The 17,190-nt window shown below is 46.1% G+C and overlaps 1 protein-coding gene across 1 annotated transcript in view; it reads left to right on the forward strand.

Annotated features, from left to right (window-relative positions):
* Nucleotides 1-17,190, forward strand: part of LOC144483865 (sphingosine-1-phosphate phosphatase 2-like) — a 53,041-nt gene that overhangs the window by 4,485 nt on the left and 31,366 nt on the right. Inside the window, exons 2-3 of the mRNA XM_078202440.1 lie at nucleotides 1,601-1,852; nucleotides 15,060-15,215. Of these exons, the coding sequence (XP_078058566.1) occupies nucleotides 1,601-1,852; nucleotides 15,060-15,215 (408 nt within the window). The remainder of the gene's footprint in view (nucleotides 1-1,600; nucleotides 1,853-15,059; nucleotides 15,216-17,190) is intronic.

Below are 17,190 nucleotides of genomic sequence, written 5' to 3' on the forward strand. Positions count from 1 at the left end.
GTGGTGTGGTCTCCTGGGGGTGGGGCCTATTGGAGGGCAAGCGCAGCGAGGGGGGGAACCCGCTGCCACTCTGCAATCGGGATCAGTGGGAGAGGGAGGGAGGTGATCAGGGCTGGCCATTGGGATGGGGGGTTGGGACTGTCCGAGGGGATCAAGCCTGCCGATCTTGGTGGGGGAAGGGCAGGCCCAGGGAGGGCCGGGAGGCCAGCGATCAGGGGGTGGGGGTTGGGGGGTCGGAAGACCAGTGATCAGTGGGGGTTGCAGGGCTGGCCAGAGATCAGGTGACCAGCACTACGTTGCCAGCCTCTCGGAAATAGTCCCCCCCTCCCCCCATTTATCAGAGTGAATCACACGGAGGCACCATGCAATGCACAGATTGTCCGAGATTCACTCTGGTAAGTACACTCATAAATCGGGCGAGAAATACTCCTGTTTTCCCACACCATGGGCCCTTAAATTTTTTTGGAAGAATCTCAACATCCTCCCACCCACCACGGGAATCGTAGGGGGGTGGGGGCAGGGGGAGGGGGTGCAGACCATGCAAAGGTCCATTGACCTCAAGCATGATTTTCTGGTTTTGGGTCGAGCATGGTCGGAAAATCCCGTCCTGATGTCAAATTGTGTTCACCCAAGTGAAGCGCTTTGGGACATGTTATCATGTAAAATTGTAAGCAAATTGTTTATTTGGGCAATTCTAATAACAGTGGCAGGATTTCCTCTGATGTCTAGCTATAGCATAAAGCAATTCATTCATTTCGGACACATATTGTATTAGAAATAGCGCACACAGGAAACTGTACTCCCATGTTTAATATGCTAATGGACACCAATCAAAGGAAATCATTTCAGAAATTCCCACCCACAGATGCATCACACCCCATGTTTATTATACACATACCATAGGGACATATCAATGTTGTCTCTTGGGTGAAAAACATTGGCAGCAAGCACATTGGTAGATAATAAGAGATGACAAGCTCCCTCCCTTTAACAACATGTTTTGAACTGAAATGCTCTTGCGCTAATACAATTTCAATAGAAGTCATCATTGATTTTTATTTTGTAGCAGGTTGCAAAGGAATTGAATAGAGTGTGCAGCACAGGAACCAGCTGGTCGATGTGCTGATGCTTCACAGCAGCTTAATCTCACCACATCAGCATAACCTTCTATTCCTTTCCATCTCACGTCTTTACCTAGCTTATCCAAAGCAACATCTATGTTTTACCTAAGTACAACTACTTCATGTGGTAACAGGTTCCACATTCAGCACATCTTGCACATATATATAACATTATGGTTCTACCACAATTTCCCAGAAGACATGTAATAGGATAGCATTTAGGTAGTATGAATACCTGTCTAAATCTGTGGACACTAGGACTGCAGTCGAAGCAAACGAAAGTTGCTTGTTACTTCCTCGTTTATTAAAAAAAATCTGTTGTGTCAGACTCGCAGGTACAGCTGAGCCTTACCGCGTGATGTGAGAGGTACCTCTACACAAGCAGTGCAGATACCCATTTACCCCTTTGCACTGAAATCCCGGACCTGAGATTGGAGGGTTTTATTATTTTTTTAAAAATGATGACTTCTCTCCTTCAGTCACTGCAGGATCCTCACCTCGTTGCCAGTTTCCAGAGATGCTGCGGTTTATTTCTCCAAGTTGAGGAGCGACTAGCCGGCGGCTGTAGCAGCTCTCATGGCAACGCCAGTGGGAGCCAAGGATCCGCTAGTGTCACCAAGAGCAGTGAATGTACAAATGGAGAACAGAGATACAAGATCAATGGATCATATCAGTATCCCCATGGGCAGGACAGAAAGGACGGCCATGGGGTGGCCGGATGTGCAGTAAAGGTAAGAAACGTGCCAGCTGTGGACTGCCTGCTTATCATTGTCTTTCCCCTTCCTTTAAAAGATGTGATTTGAACCAGCTTCCACTTTTCCTCCATCCCTCTTTAGTTGTTTCAAAATGTTCGCTCTGGACTTTGCACCAGGTTTTGTTTAACCAAAAGGCGTTCCATTGCACTAGTGGGATACTGGGACATTCTTAAACTGGTAGAACAGCTCTTTCCAGTTAGTCAGCTTACTTAGCAGAGGAAGCAGAGCTGCCGTGGGGAGGAGTCGGCTGAAACAAATAAAGCGACTGTTAATGGCGAGGAAAACAACTGTTACCACCTGGAGCCAAATCAGCTCACCGGGTTATTCATACAGGCGAGCTGCCACTGAAGCTAACTGCCAATTTATTTGTACAGAACCAGATATGTGTGAGAAAGAGCTCAAATAAAACTTGATCAATCATCAGTTTATGGAATAAAAGTGAACTGTATTTATTACATTTTATATTGCAAATATATTACAGGGTGAAGTGTGTGGCTGGCTTGGAGGGGTTAGATTCATTCATTCATTCGTGGGACATGGGTGTCGCTGGCTGTCCATCATTTATTGCCCATCCCTAGGTGCCCTTGGAGGGCATTTGAGAGTCAACCACATTGCTGTGACTCCAGAGCTACACGTAGGCCAGACTAGGTAAGGACGGCAGACTTCCTTCCCTAAAGGAAGATTTCCTTCCCTAATTAGTGAACCAGATGGGTTTTTCTGACAATCGACAATGGTTTCATGGTCATCATTAGATTCTTAATTCCAGATATTTTTCAGTGAACTTAAATTCCACCATCTGCCGTGGCAGGATTCAAACTTGGTTCTCCAGAACATTAGCTAAGTTTCTGAATTAATAGTCTAGCGATAAGACTACTAGGTCATTGCCTCCCCATCCTAGCTGTTGACCTAGGCCAGTCAGAAAATCATAGAATGGATACAATATAGAAGGCCATTGGGCTGAGTGCCTGTGTTGGGTCTGTGCAAGAGGAACTTAGATCATCCTACACCCCTCCCCTGTTGCCCTGTATTTTTTCTTAACCAATTAACTTTCACAAGGCCCAATTGAATCTGCCTCCAACAGTGACTCACATTTATATAGGGCTTTAAGTAATTAAACATGCCAAGGCACTTGGGGCATAAATTTAAGGTGCGAGGGGCAAGGTTTAAAGGAGATGTATGAGGCAAGCTTTTTTACACAGAGGGTGGTGGGTGCCTGGAACTTCCTGTTGGGGGAGATGGAAGCGGATACGATAGTGACTTTTAAGGGGCGTCTTGACAAATACATGAATAGGATGGGAATGGAGGGATATGGTCCCTGGAAAGGAGAGGGTTTTAGTTCAGTCGGGCAGTATGGTCGGGGCAGGCTTGGAGGGCTGAAGAGCCTGTTCCTGTGATGTAATTTTCTTTGTTCTTTGTTCCTTGTTCGCTTCACAGGAGCATTATAAAATAATGTATGAAACTAGTGTCTGCCAATAGGAACAGTTTCTCTCTATCTGTGCTGTCCAGACCCCTCAGCATCTCTTCTCTCAACCTTCTCTAAGGAGAACAATCCTCACTTTCCCAATCTATTCGCCAAACTGAAGCTACTGCTTAACCCTGAAACCATTCTCAGATCTTTTCTGCACCTTAGGGCAGCATGGTGGCACAGTGGTTAGCACTGCTGCCTCACAGCATCAGCGACCCAGGTTCAATTTCCGGCTTGGGTCACTGTCTACATGTGGTCTGTATGTTCTCCTTGTGTCTGTGTGGATTTCCTCTGGGTGCCCTGGTTTCCTCCCACAGTCCAAAAGACGTATTGGTTAGTTGCATTGGCCATGGTAAATTTTCCCTCAGTGTTCCTGAAGAGGCGCAGGAGTGTGGTGACTAAGGGATTTTCACAGTAACTTCATTGCAGTGTTAATGTAAGCCTACTTGTGACACTAATAAATAAACTTAAAACCTTCAGGTCCTTCCTAACGTGTGGTGTCCAGGATTGGACACAATACTGTACTGCCATTGAGACTGAACTAGTGTCGTATGACGATTCAACACCACTTCCTCAGTTGTGGGATATTAAAGGTTGTGGATTCAATATATTCACAATCTGAAATCAATCTGAGCTGACATCCACATAGAATAAGGAAGGAGTTGTGCATCACTGGTGCTGGTTTCCTTCAGATGAGATGTTGAAGGGCAGTTTGCTTGTTAAGTGATCCAATGGGATTGTTACATATTTTGGGAAGCAGCATTGCAATCAAGCTGCTTGGTTTGATTGGCTAAATGTACATTCTGTATGTCTCAGTTTTTAATAAATAGCCAGAATGACAGACCCCAATATACTCAGTAGTCATTATAATCCTTCTTAGTCATTTGTCCGCACACAGAATACTTTATTACTTTTACAGCTGGAGGTAACAGCCCAAGTTACTGACAAAAAGCACACAAAGACCCTGAAATTCTGCCAGGCATTTCATAGCTTCCTAAGATTGCTTTGCTGAGAGATTGATGGACTTTTCAGTGAAGGAGAGTAAATGGCTATTTATTCTACCCTCCAAGGGGCAGGGGAGGGGGGTGGATAACGTGGTTCCACAGAGATTTGATAGGACATTGGAAAAAAGCCCCCCATGCTGCTGAGCTCCCCCCAGCACCTTTAGGGCTAAAACCTTTCAACACTTTTAAAACATGTAAATTATTTTCTATCTGGAAGTATTTTCGATCAATAAGGGAATTGTATCTAAAGTTTTCACATAACCGGGACAATTATTATGACTTCCAACAAATCCTGTGGATTTCTGCTTTGATTCTGTGTCATGCAATGTGCTAGCTGAGTCCCCAAAATGTGTATAGAAAATTCCAGAGGCAGTGATGATACTGGTTTCTCAACAGATCTGAGCAATGGCAAGTCAGTTGTTCAGCTCATTGTAACAAAAACAACGGCAGCAACAACTTGCATTAATATTGTGCCTTTAGCATAATCAAACCTCCCACTATGCTTCACAGGAACATTATAATGCAACACTGGGCTACACATGGGAATATTAGGGCAGATGGCCAAAAGCTTGGTTGGTTTTAAAGAGTGCCTTAAAGGAAGAAAGTGAATGAGTGAGGTGGAGAGGTTAGGGAGGGAATTAAAGAGCTTGGAGTCCAGGCAGCTGAAGGCATGCTAAGCAACAGTGGCGAAATTAAGATCGGGGGTGCTAAAGAGGTCCGAATTAGAAGAGCGCAGATATTTCTGAGAATTGTGAAGCTGGAGAGTACAGATATAGGAAAGGCAAGGCCACAGAAGGATTTGAAATGTGGGTGAGAATTCTATAGTCAAAATTGACCAAGAACCAGTGTAGGTCAGGAAAGGCAGGGTGATAGGGGAATGGAACTTGGTGTGAGTAATGACATGGGCAGCAGAGCTTTGCATGGAATAGTGAAGTCTGGATTTAACAAAGGCAAAGATGAGGGTTTCAACAGCAGATAGGCTGAGACAAGGTTAGAGGCTGTTACCAAGGTGAAAATATGCAGTCAGTAATGGAGTGGATAGGTGCTCTGAAGCCCTGCTAAGGGTCAAACATAACACCAAGGTTGTGAAGAGTGTACCTCGGCCTGAGACAGTTACTTGGGAGAAGGATGGAGTCAGTGACTAGGGAATGGAGTTTATGACAATAGCTTTAGTCTTTCCAATATTTAGTTGGAGGAAATTTCTGTTCATTTAGTATTGGGTGTCTGAGAATAAGTCTGAAAACCAAAATAACAAAGCTGCAACATTGTTAAACTTCATGTAATGGGTTTTGACCGTTATTTATAACTATTGAGAAATACTGATGGAATTCTGATGTCCTAATCACTTGTGGAGTGGGGGACATTGAATCTGATATCCTCTGGTCCATGCTAGCTTCAAAATATTTGGTCATAGATAGATTCATAGAAACCCTACAGTGCAGAAGGAGGCCATTCGGCCCATCAAGTCTGCACCGACCACAATCCCACCCAGGCCCTACCCCCACATATTTACCCGCTAATCCCTCTAACCTACACATCCCAGGACTCTAAGGGACAATTTTTAACCTGGCCAATCAACCTAACCCGCACATCTTTGGACTTGTCATGTCCTTCCCCCTTTTTAATTCCTTATTTCCCCCAACAAAAGTGCAGACCAGGAACCGGGACTCAATGCTCTATCCACACTGGCCTGTAACTGACTATCAGGAGATTCAGCTTGATTCATCCTTTTTATCCCTTTTTTTCTCACAAAGGTAGAATGGGGTGAAATCTATCCTTTAGTCATAATGGTGGCACGGTAGCACAGTGGTTAGCACAGCTGCCTCAAAGCGCCAAGGACCAGAGTTTGATTCCAGTCTTGGGTGACTGTGTGGAATTTGCATGTTCTCCCCATGTCTCCATGGGTTTCCTCTGGGTTCTCCAGTTTCCTCCCAAGTCCAAATATTGAGCAGGTTAGGTGGTTTGGCCATGGTAAATTGCCCCTTAGTTTCCAAAGGTGCATAGCTAGGGGGATGAATGGGATAAATGTGTGGAGTTATGGGGATAGGGCAGAGTATGGGCCTGGGTAAGATGCTCTGTCAGAAAATCGGTGCGGACTTAATGGGCCAAATGGCCTCCTTCTGCCCTGCAGGGATTCTATGAACACTTTCTGATGTCCCAGCTGAAATTTGAGACATTCCACATATTAGGGCCATGGATTTAATTTTTGAGGAGGACATGAATAGAATGGTGGAAGTCTATTGGCAAATAACAAAAGCAAATTTGCCTTATTCAGTCACCTTAAATCAGCCATCCTGAAGTAAGAGGTACAATCCTGTATCTACCTTTCTTGTCCCAATGGCACAATGTGTGCTACACCATCCCATTTGTATCAATAAATTAACTCAAGGCTGGCATTCTAAGAGATGTGAAAATAATTTCTGTGAACGTGTGGTAAACCACTGTCGTGCCTTCGGCACGGTTGAGCTGTATATATTGTTGCCACTACTGTTCGTATATGAGACACTCCCTGACACCTTTAATTCGGCTGCACCTTTAACTGGAGGCTCCGCCCTCAGGGTATAAAGGCTGCAGCCCTCCCCCTCCGGCCTCAGTCAGGAGATCCTCATGCCCAGTATTGTTCTGTTTATTGTCTGTTCCACATCGTTCCTTTTTAGCGAATAAAAGCCTTCTGTTCCTGGCAACATCAGCCTTGTCTATTTATCAGACGCGCCTCAATTTTATTCGCTAAAAGTTTTTGAGGCGATGGAGCAGTTGCTAAAGCCAGACAAGTTAGATCTCGATCCTCAGGCTGCCGGTGCCTCCAAAATCTTTAACCACTGGCTTCATTGTTTTGAAGCATTTATCGCCTCATCCACCTCGGTCGTCGTGACGGACAGCGACAAACTCCATGTGCTCCACGCCCGTGTAAACGCACACACGTCATCGCAATGATTTGCGACGCCACTACGTATGACGAGGCAATCGAGATACTGAAGGGCCGGTACAACCAGCGGCTGAACCAGGTATACGCAAGTCACAGAATCTACAGAGCAATTCCTGAGGGAGCTGCGGGCACTCGGCAGGGCTTGCGGCTGCAAAGCCGTCTCGGCCACTCAGAATATGGACGATCTCATTAGGGATGCCTTCGTCGCGGGTATCCGGTCATCGTACATCCGGCAGCGACTTCTGGAGCAAGGTGGGCTCGACCTTACGAAGTCGGTGGAACTTGCAGGCTCATTGGAGGTGGCTTTTAGAAACCTCAACGCATATACCCCCGACCATGTGAGCACACCGTGGGCGCCGCGATCGCCAGTGCCGCTGTACCCAGGTGGGTCCCAAGCGTACGCCGTGCCACGTCCCGAAGTGGAGCGGACCACAGCTGCCGTCCCGGAGGCTCAAAGTGCTATTTCTGTGGCCTGGACAAACACCCACGACGCCACTGCCCTGCGAAGGACGCTACCTGTTCTGCCTGCGGGAAGAAGGGACATTACGCTAAGGTATGCCAGGGAAAGTCAGCCTCAAAGCCCAGCAGCGCCGCGTGCGACCCTCGGGAGTCACCCTCCCCGCCGCCATCGACCACATGCAGATTGCGGAGCCGCCATCTTGGGCGCCGTCGACCACGTGTGATTCGTGGGGGCCGCCATCTTGGGCGTCATCGGCTGCATGCGACCTGCGGGGGCCGCCATCTTGGGTGCCATCAATCGACTCACGGAGGCCGCCATTTTGGATTCCGTCCACCGCATCCACGGTGCCTGCTACTCCGGACGCCTCGCCTGCTCCGACAGTGGCTTCAGTCGTGCTGGACCACTCCAGACCTCACCCACTCGCCTGGTCAACTATGGGCATCGAGGTAAATGGCCACGTAACTGACTGCCTGTTTGACACGGGCAGTCCCGAGAGCTTCATCCACCCGGCTGCGGTGAAGCGCTTTGGGCTGTCACTGCTGCCGATGCAGCAGTCCATTTCCATGGCATCAACGTCCCGGTCTGTGAGTATCCTCGGCTACTGTGTAGCAAGCCTCACTGTACGTGGCACAGTGTACGACAGGTGCAAGCTCCTCGTGCTGCCTCAGCTCTGCGCTGCCGTATTACTAGGGCTGGACTTCATGTGCCACTTAGGAAGCGTCACGATGGTCTATGATGGGCCATTCCCCTCCATCTCAGTCCGAAACCCGCAGCTGAATGCTCAGCGGCCGCGTAATACCTGCGGTCTCTCGACCCTCAAGGTCACCCCTCCCTCGCTCTTCGAGCACCTCACCGCCGATTGTAAGCCTATTGCCACCAAGAGCCGGAGGTACAGCGCCGGGGACTGGGCATTTATCTGGTCAGAAGTGCGGCGTCTTCTGGGGGAAGGGATCATTGAGGCCACTACCAGTCCCTGGAGGGCCCAAGTGGTGGTTGTGAAGACTGGGGAGAAGATGTGCATGGTTATTGACTACAGTCAGACCATCAATAGGTACACGCAGCTGGACGCGTACCCTCTCCCACGTATATCTGATATGGTCAATCAGATTGCGCAATATCGGGTGTTTTCCACCATCGATCTGAAGTCGGCATACCACCAGGTCCCTATCCGCCCATCAGACCGCCAATATACCGCCTTCGAGGCCGCTGGCCGGCTCTATCACTTCCTACGGGTCCCTTTCGGTGTCACTAACGTGGTCTCGGTCTTCCAGCGTGAGATGGACCGAATGGTGGACCAGAACGGGCTACGGGCTACCTTCCAGTACCTGGATAACATCACCGTCTGCGGCCACGATCAGCAGGACCACGACGCTAATCTCCAAAAATTCCTCCGCATGACGGCACTTCTCAATCTGACCTACAACAAGGAGAAGTGCATATTCAGCACACGCAGGCTCGCCATCCTTGGTTGTGTCGTGGAGAATGGGGTCATTGGCCCCGACCCTGACCGCATGCGCCCCCTTTTAGAACTTCCCCTCCCCACCAGCCTTAAAGCGCTGAGGAGATGCCTGGGCTTCTTTTCCTACTACGCCCAGTGGGTCCCTCAGTACGCGGACAAGGCCCATGCACTTATGAAATCGACATCCTTCCCTCTCGTGGCGGAAGCCCTACTGGCTTTTGACCACATCAAAGCTGATATTATGAAGGCCACCATACACGCAGTGGATGAATCCATCCCCTTCCAAGTGGAGAGCGATACGTCTGATTTTGCCCTAGCCGCCACTCTTAATCAGGCGGGCAGACCTGTGGCCTTCTTCTCGCGTACCCTCCAGGGCCCTGAACTTCGACACTCCTCAGTCGAAAAGGAGGCGCAGGCCATCATAGAGGCCGTGCGACACTGGCGCCACTATCTAGCGGGCAAACAGTTCACCCTTCTTACGGCCTTCATGTTCAGCAATGAGCAACGAGGCAAGATTAAGAATGATAAGATATTGAGGTGGAGGATCGAACTCTCCACCTACAACTATGATATCTTATACCGCCCGGGGAAACTCAATGAACCCCCAGATGCTCTGTCTCGAGAGACCTGTGCCAGCGCGAACCTGGACCGGCTGCAGACGCTCCATAACGATCTCTGCCATCCCGGTGTCACTAGGTTCTTTCACTTCGTCAAGGCCCGGAATCTGCCGTTCTCCATTGACGAAGTCAAGTCCGTCACCAGGCATTGCCAGGTGTGCGCGGAGTGCAAACCGCACCTCTATCGGCCGGACAGAGCACAGCTCATCAAAGCTACCCGCCCCTTTGAACACCTCAATGTCGATTTCAAGGGTCCACTTCCCTGCAACAACCGCAATATTTATTTTCTCAACCATAGATGAGTATTCGCGGTTCCCTTTTGCTATTCCCTGCCCAGCCATGACCTCCGCCACTGTCATTAACGCCCTGCCTAGCCTCTTCATCTTGTTCGGGTCCCCAGCTATATTCATAGCGACCAGGGGTCCTCTTTCATGAGTGACGAGTTGCGGCAGTACCTACTTTCCAAGGGCATAGCCTCGAGTAGGACTACCAGCTATAACCCCAGGGGAAACGGGCAAGTGGAACGAGAGAACGCCACCGTCTGGAAGGCCGTTTTGCTAGCTTTACAGTCTAAGGGCCTTCCAGTCTCCCGTTGGCAAGAAGTCCTCCCCGACGCCCTGCACTCCATTCGTTCCTTGCTGTGTACTGCCATGAACGCTACCCCTCACGAACGCATGTTTGTCTTCCCCAGGAAGTCCTCCTCGGGAACCTCGCTACCGTCCTGGCTGACGACCCCCGGGCCTGTCCTGCTCCGGAAGCACATGCGTACCCATAAGGCGGATCCACTGGTTGAGCCGGTCCGTCTCCTCCACGCAAATCCCCAGTACGCCTATGTGGCGTTCCCCGATGGGCGGGAGGATACGGTTTCCATTCGGGATTTGGCCCCCGCTGGTACCGCACCCTACGGCCCCTCGCCCCTCACCCCCGATGCCCACCCTGACACACCATTCCATCCTGACGCTCCTGTGCGGCATTGTGCTAGTCCAGCCCCTGTGTACGGCATGCCTGAGACCCAGGAGCACCCTCCTCGTACCCAACGGCGAGAAGGAACTGCGGAGACTGCGGACGTCATCAGACCAGCCTCGGGATCGTCACCACAGCCCCCCGAAACAGCACCCCAACCCACACTATGGCGGTCGCAGCGGACTACCCGCCCACCGGACCGTCTGAACTTATGAAAGTATGAACCACCTCGCCCTGACGAACTTTTTTAAACAGGGGGTGAATGTGGTAAACCACTGTCGTGCCTTCGGCACGGTTGAGCTGTATATATTGTTGCCACTACTGTTCGTATATGAGACACTCCCTGACACCTTTAATTCGGCTGCACCTTTAACTGGAGGCTCCGCCCTCAGGGTATAAAGGCTGCAGCCCTCCCCCTCCGGCCTCAGTCAGGAGATCCTCATGCCCAGTATTCTTCTGTTTATTGTCTGTTCCACATCGTTCCTTTTTAGCGAATAAAAGCCTTCTGTTCCTGGCAACATCAGCCTTGTCTATTTATCAGACGCGCCTCAACATGTACGCAATATCCCCCTTTTCTGCAAAGGGAAATAAAGTACTTGGATTTCTATAGCATCCTTCACCTTCTCAGGACATCCCAAAGTGCTGGAAGCTTATAAGTACTTTGAAAGTGTCATTTCTCAGGCAAATCCAGAAGCCAATTTGGCACAGCAAGCTTCCACAAATACCAATGAGGTAAATGACCAGCTAGTCGGTTTTGATGCTGTTGGCTTGCAGATGAATGTCAGGAGAACATCCAAGTTTGTTTTCAGTAGTACCACAGGGTCTTTTACGTGCACCTCAGAGGGCACATAGAACCGCTGTTTACCATTAGTAATCGCTCTTCATGAGCTCTGGAGTAGGGTTTGAACTTGTGACCTGCTGACTGAGAAGCAGAAGTGCTCAAACTGAACCAAGGCTGACAATCTAATGCAAGGCCTAAAGCTCATTCTAAGAGGAAGCTATTGATTAATGTTGTTGTTAGTGTATCTTCACACCCACCCTGTTTTTAACCTTTTTGGGGAATAGTGGGGAAGTGGTGGAAGGATTTCCGAGCTGATTGTCAGCCCGTTGAACCATTTCTTCCATGGCCAACAAGTCCTGGTGTGGGACTCGAACACAGAGCTTCTGGCCTAGTGGTAGGGGAGTTACGACTGTGCCACAAGGCCTCCTTACATTGTTTAATAAAGAATTATGATTAGTTTAAGATTGGGATATCACATTTCCCGGGCGTGGAAAGATTGTAGAGTAAGATGCACATTTGGAGTGGCACATGACCATTACTACCTACAATATATACAGAATTCCACATTTAATTTACAAGTCTACAGTGCATCTGTACATGTCCAAAGTTTGAATGCTCATATTAAAATGATGCATGTCTTTGGGGTTATTTAAATTGCTTGCTTTAGCTGCTTAAGTGCACCTGTCTGTGTCAAGACAGAAACTCATCCATTGACTCCACAGAGTGATTTATTTCAGATTTCAGAGGAAGTTCCTTTACTTATCAGAGACATCCGGCATTATGTATACTTAAGGAGATAATAACCAAAACTCTTAACAAAGCATGTAGAGATTGTGTAATTGGACTGAAGTAGCGCATTCTCTGCACAAGCTATAGAGGAGAAACTCTGGTTCTGCTTTGCATCTTATAATAATAAATTGAGACATTATAATTTTTTTCTTACATGCAGAAGTATGCAGTGTTTTGTGTGATCAGAGAGAATGTGGAGTTAAACATATTAAAATTCAACTGTAGAAATAGATTAGAGCAAAGGGTGGGAAACAGTATTCCACAAGGATTGGTACTGGGACCACTGAGCTTCGCAATTTGCATTAGCAATTTAGACTCAGGAATTGGAAGCACAAATTTTAAAATTTGCAGGCTATGTGTAAAAGGCATTGTGTGGCACTAGGTGAATTGCACTTGTAGAGACCCAGCGGGTACATGCCTGCCTGAATGGCCTCTTTCTGTGCTGAAACCATTCTATGATTCTATGATAAAATTTGCAATTTGAGTTGATGTAGGAGAGGACTGCAATAAAATTCCGCAAGACATTAATGAACTTGTAGAATGGGCATGTAAATGGCAAATTAACATTAAAATAGTTAAAGTGGTACATTTTGGTAGGAAGAATGATAGGCCACTTATTTCTGGAAAAAAAAATTGTCATTAATGAAAGCAATGCCATGGTGTTCATTTCTAGAGGGATAGATTTGAAAAGGCAAAAAAAAGTTAAACTTACACAGAACCTTGGTTAAACCAAACTTGGAGTACTGTGAACAGTTCTAGTCTCTATTATACAAAGGTTATACAGGCACTTGAGAAAGCTCAAAAACATTACTAGAATGATGCCAGAACTGAAAATTCATATCTATCAGCAAAGATTGAATAGGCTGGAGCCCCATTCTTTAGGAAAGAGAGGACTGATGGATGACCTAATCAATGTCTTCTATCTATTTTGATAGCATAAATGGAGAGAGGAAGTTTTCCTTTGAATTGGAAACCAGAACTAAGGGCTATAAATGTAAAATAGTCACTGATGTACTAATACAAATTCTGGAGAAATGTCTTGCCCAGAGAGTAATTGGAACGTGGAACTCACTACCACAAGTAATGAATGAGTTGAGCAACATAGATACAGTTAGGGGAAAACTAGGTCAACACACAGAACAAGGGATGTCTTGATGGGTTAGATGACAAAGGTTGAGAAGAAGTAAACACTGGCATGAACCTGCTTGCTCATATGATCTGTTTCTGTGCTGATGGTAGCATATCAGGTAAAATAAAAGCAATGATGCAATGCCACAATGATAACTCAGTGTTATTGCAAATTATATTAGTAATGTTATGAAATAATTGCACTTGTAGAGACCCAGTGGGTACATGCCTGGCTGAATGGCCTCTTTCTGTGTTGAAACCATTCTATGATTCTATGATCAAATTTGCAATTTGAGTTGATGTAGGAAAGGACTGCAATAAAATTCCACAAGACATTAATGAACTTGTAGAGTGGGCATGTAAATGGCAAATTATAAGTATAATAGGTAGCATATTAATACTAAGTAGAATTCGTTGGAAATTCCACAGGGTTGCTCCTTCATTTCCAATGTTGCTGCTCCTAAGCTGCAGCAGAAACCCCACTTATGCCTCTATGTACAAGGTTTCTGCAGTATTTCTGGTGAATTCTTAGGCTGGCAGAGTGCAAATAGCTCTTAGGGATTTCTTAGTCAATGTGCTATGGTTGAAGGGGTGGCAGCTTTCAAACGAAGATGAGGAGAAATTATTTCTCCCAAAGGATTGTGAGTCTGTGGAATTCGCTACCCTTGATTGTGGTGGATGCTGAGACTTTGAGTAAATTTAAGGAAGAGTTGGACAGGTTTTTAATTAGTAAGAGTTTGAAGGGTTATGGTGAATGAGCAGGAAAGTGCAGTTGAGGCTGAAAGGAGATTAGCCATGATCATATTAAATGGTGGAGCAGGCTCAAGGGGTTAAATTGCCCACTCCTTATCCTGGTTCTTATGATTCTTATGAGTTGCAGTTCATCCTTCAAGTTATCTGATAATTTTGAAGTTCTTCTCAATTAAAAACATTTCCATAAAAATAAAATGCTGCGGATGCTGGAAATCTGAAATAAAAACAGAAAGTGCTGGAAAGATTCAGCAGATCTGGCTGTGGAGAGAGAAAGAATGAATGCTTCGAGTCCATGTGACTTAAAGCTTTGAAGAAGAGTTACACGGGCTCAAAATGATAACTCTGTTTCTTTCTCCACAGATACTGCTCAGTTTTTCCAGCCTCTTCTGTTTTATCCCATGGATTTTAATGAATGAAATAAAATTATCACATTTTAAGATTGCATGTTGCTTTAACAAATACATTTTAGACTGAAACTGATTCTAATTAATTCTTCTCACCAAGTAAGTCTTTCAAGTCTCAACAAGCTACAGGGAGACTAAAGCTATATTAAACGTGGAGACAAAAAGAAACACAACGATTGTGTCAACAGAAGCATGTCAAACAATAACATTGCAAAGTTATTTTACATTTACTTTGCATTTGTTCTCTGTGCTAACTTAATTTTTTTACGATGGGATTACCTCTTGAGGAAGGAAAGGCTGAACTGATTGGACAAAACATTTTTATTTGTTTGCAAATCACAAAGAGATAAGTCATTTACTGAATGTGTGATATGGAAAAATTCAATTGGTTCAAAAAGGAAATGAAGATTAAAGGTAATTTTGCATCTTTACAGGAAAAGCCAGGATATGTGGTGAAGAACTATTTTTTCTACTATTTGTTCCGATTCGCTGCTGCACTGGGTCAGGAGATCTTTTACATCACATTCCTTCCATTTACCTACTGGAATTTTGACCCATTTGTTACTAGGAGGCTGGTTGGTGTGTGGGCAGTAAGTACACCTTTTAATCCTATGTTAGTTTAACCATCAGAGACAAAACTCTGCAAAGCAAGAACTCTTAGCACAGCAGCAAGTGTTGGAATAATGGTTATGGTTCATAACATTGCCATTTTAAAAAATGATTTTATTCAGGTATACATTAACCTATATCTGTTTCCATAGAGCGCTGGCTAAAAAGAAGAAATCTAACTAGCGCTAGCTTATAGTGAGGCCTACCTCTGTATGCTCTACATTTTCTCTTGCACACGATTTGTGTGTGGATCGTTTTGTTTGCACCCTAAATTTTACTTTATATGCAGAGTCAAGACAAAGGATGGTCCTGAGACAAAGTATAATTAGCGAAAAGGGGATAATTAGACCCAGGCATGCAGATGTAATTCACTTTAAATTTTAAAATCATAGATTCTGTCCTATTTATTTCAAAGTTTAGTTTTATATTATTAGCCAATCTCCTGTAACATTCCATAAGAGGAGTTATAACCAAATTTAGTAGGAGAAAATGGGCATTATAGCACCTGCTTTTTATGTGTTAATTGTGCTTTAAGGCTGGAATTTTACCTGCACACCACCCCCGGAATCGGGGTGGGCAAGGCTCGGAGAACGGCACGGCACGGTAGCACAGTGGTTAGCACTGCTGCTTCACAGCTCCAGGGTCCCGGGTTCGATTCCCGGCTCAGGTCACTGTCTGTGTGGAGTTTGCACATTCTCCTCGTGTCTGCGTGGGTTTCCTCCGGGTGCTCCGGTTTCCTCCCACAGTCCAAAGATGTGCGGGTTAGGTTGATTGGCCAGGTTAAAAATCGCCCCTTAGAGTCCTGGGATGTGTAGGTTAGAGGGATTAGCGGGTAAATATGTGGGGGTAGGGCCTGGGTGGGATTGTGGTCGGTGCAGACTCGATGGGCCGAATGGCCTCCTTCTGCACTGTAGGGTTTCTATGATTTCTATGATTCTCCGTTGGCCTTGGGATCATATGAAACTTAGGCGGACGTGCCAGTAAAATTCCTCCCTAAGGGTCTGACACATAAAGAGTTAATGTGAGTCTGCATACTGTATCGTGCACACAGTGATGTAAGAGAACACGTCACCACACCTAGGAGCGAGTGTAGTGTTAGCCAGAGACATGTGTAGAAGCAAGCATGGAGACTGCTTCTAACTTGGAGCTTTACTGTACCTATGTATTTGGTTTCTGGTAGTCAATAAATGCTTACCTAAGACTGCAAATATCTTAATAAGACTAAGCCCAACATCTTATAATCTGATAGCAGTGAATGGAACAGCTCAACGCATCACATAGACTTCAAAAGGAAAGAAAAATCCTGGAAAACTGAAAGAAAGATCAAAGAAATGTTCTGACCTGAAGATAAGCTCAAGAAGCGAGAACGCAGAAGGAAATTGCCAGAGAATATCTCCAATGAAAGGTTTGGAAGCTGGAGGCAGAAAGTAAAGTCTCACTGCAGCAGCATTGAATACTGTGGAAGATCCGCTTCAATGACCAGAGCAAGCAGAATCAGCAGACCCAGCAAGGCTGAGCTAAAAATGTCAAAATCCTGAATAACACAAGTCTTGAAGAAAGCTAAATAATGCAGTGGTCAGAATTGCTGTTTAAATCTGAGTCCGAGAAACCTGATTCCCAATTTGGCACCTAAAAGCATGGCAGCCAAACTTGCTCCAAACAAAGAGAGGAAAAAGAATAATTAAAAATTAATCGCAACTGAGTAAGCAGCTTAAAAAACCCAGCACAAGCTGGGATTTGACATTTCAAGGAGCCAAGAACATAGTGTTAATTTAGGGAAGACTCCCACCAATTGATGCAGACAGCCATAGTCAAAAATGATTATGGCAGAACAACTGGCTGAGAAACGTCTGGCTATGAACAGCAGGCACACTGCTTTAAGGACCCGGAGGAATCTGACTTCTGGCCTTAGACATGATTCTGAAACCATTAATATATGATGACAAACAAATCTCT

Source organism: Mustelus asterias, chromosome 3 (genome assembly GCF_964213995.1).
Source record: "Mustelus asterias chromosome 3, sMusAst1.hap1.1, whole genome shotgun sequence".
Taxonomy (NCBI): Eukaryota; Metazoa; Chordata; class Chondrichthyes; order Carcharhiniformes; family Triakidae; genus Mustelus; species Mustelus asterias.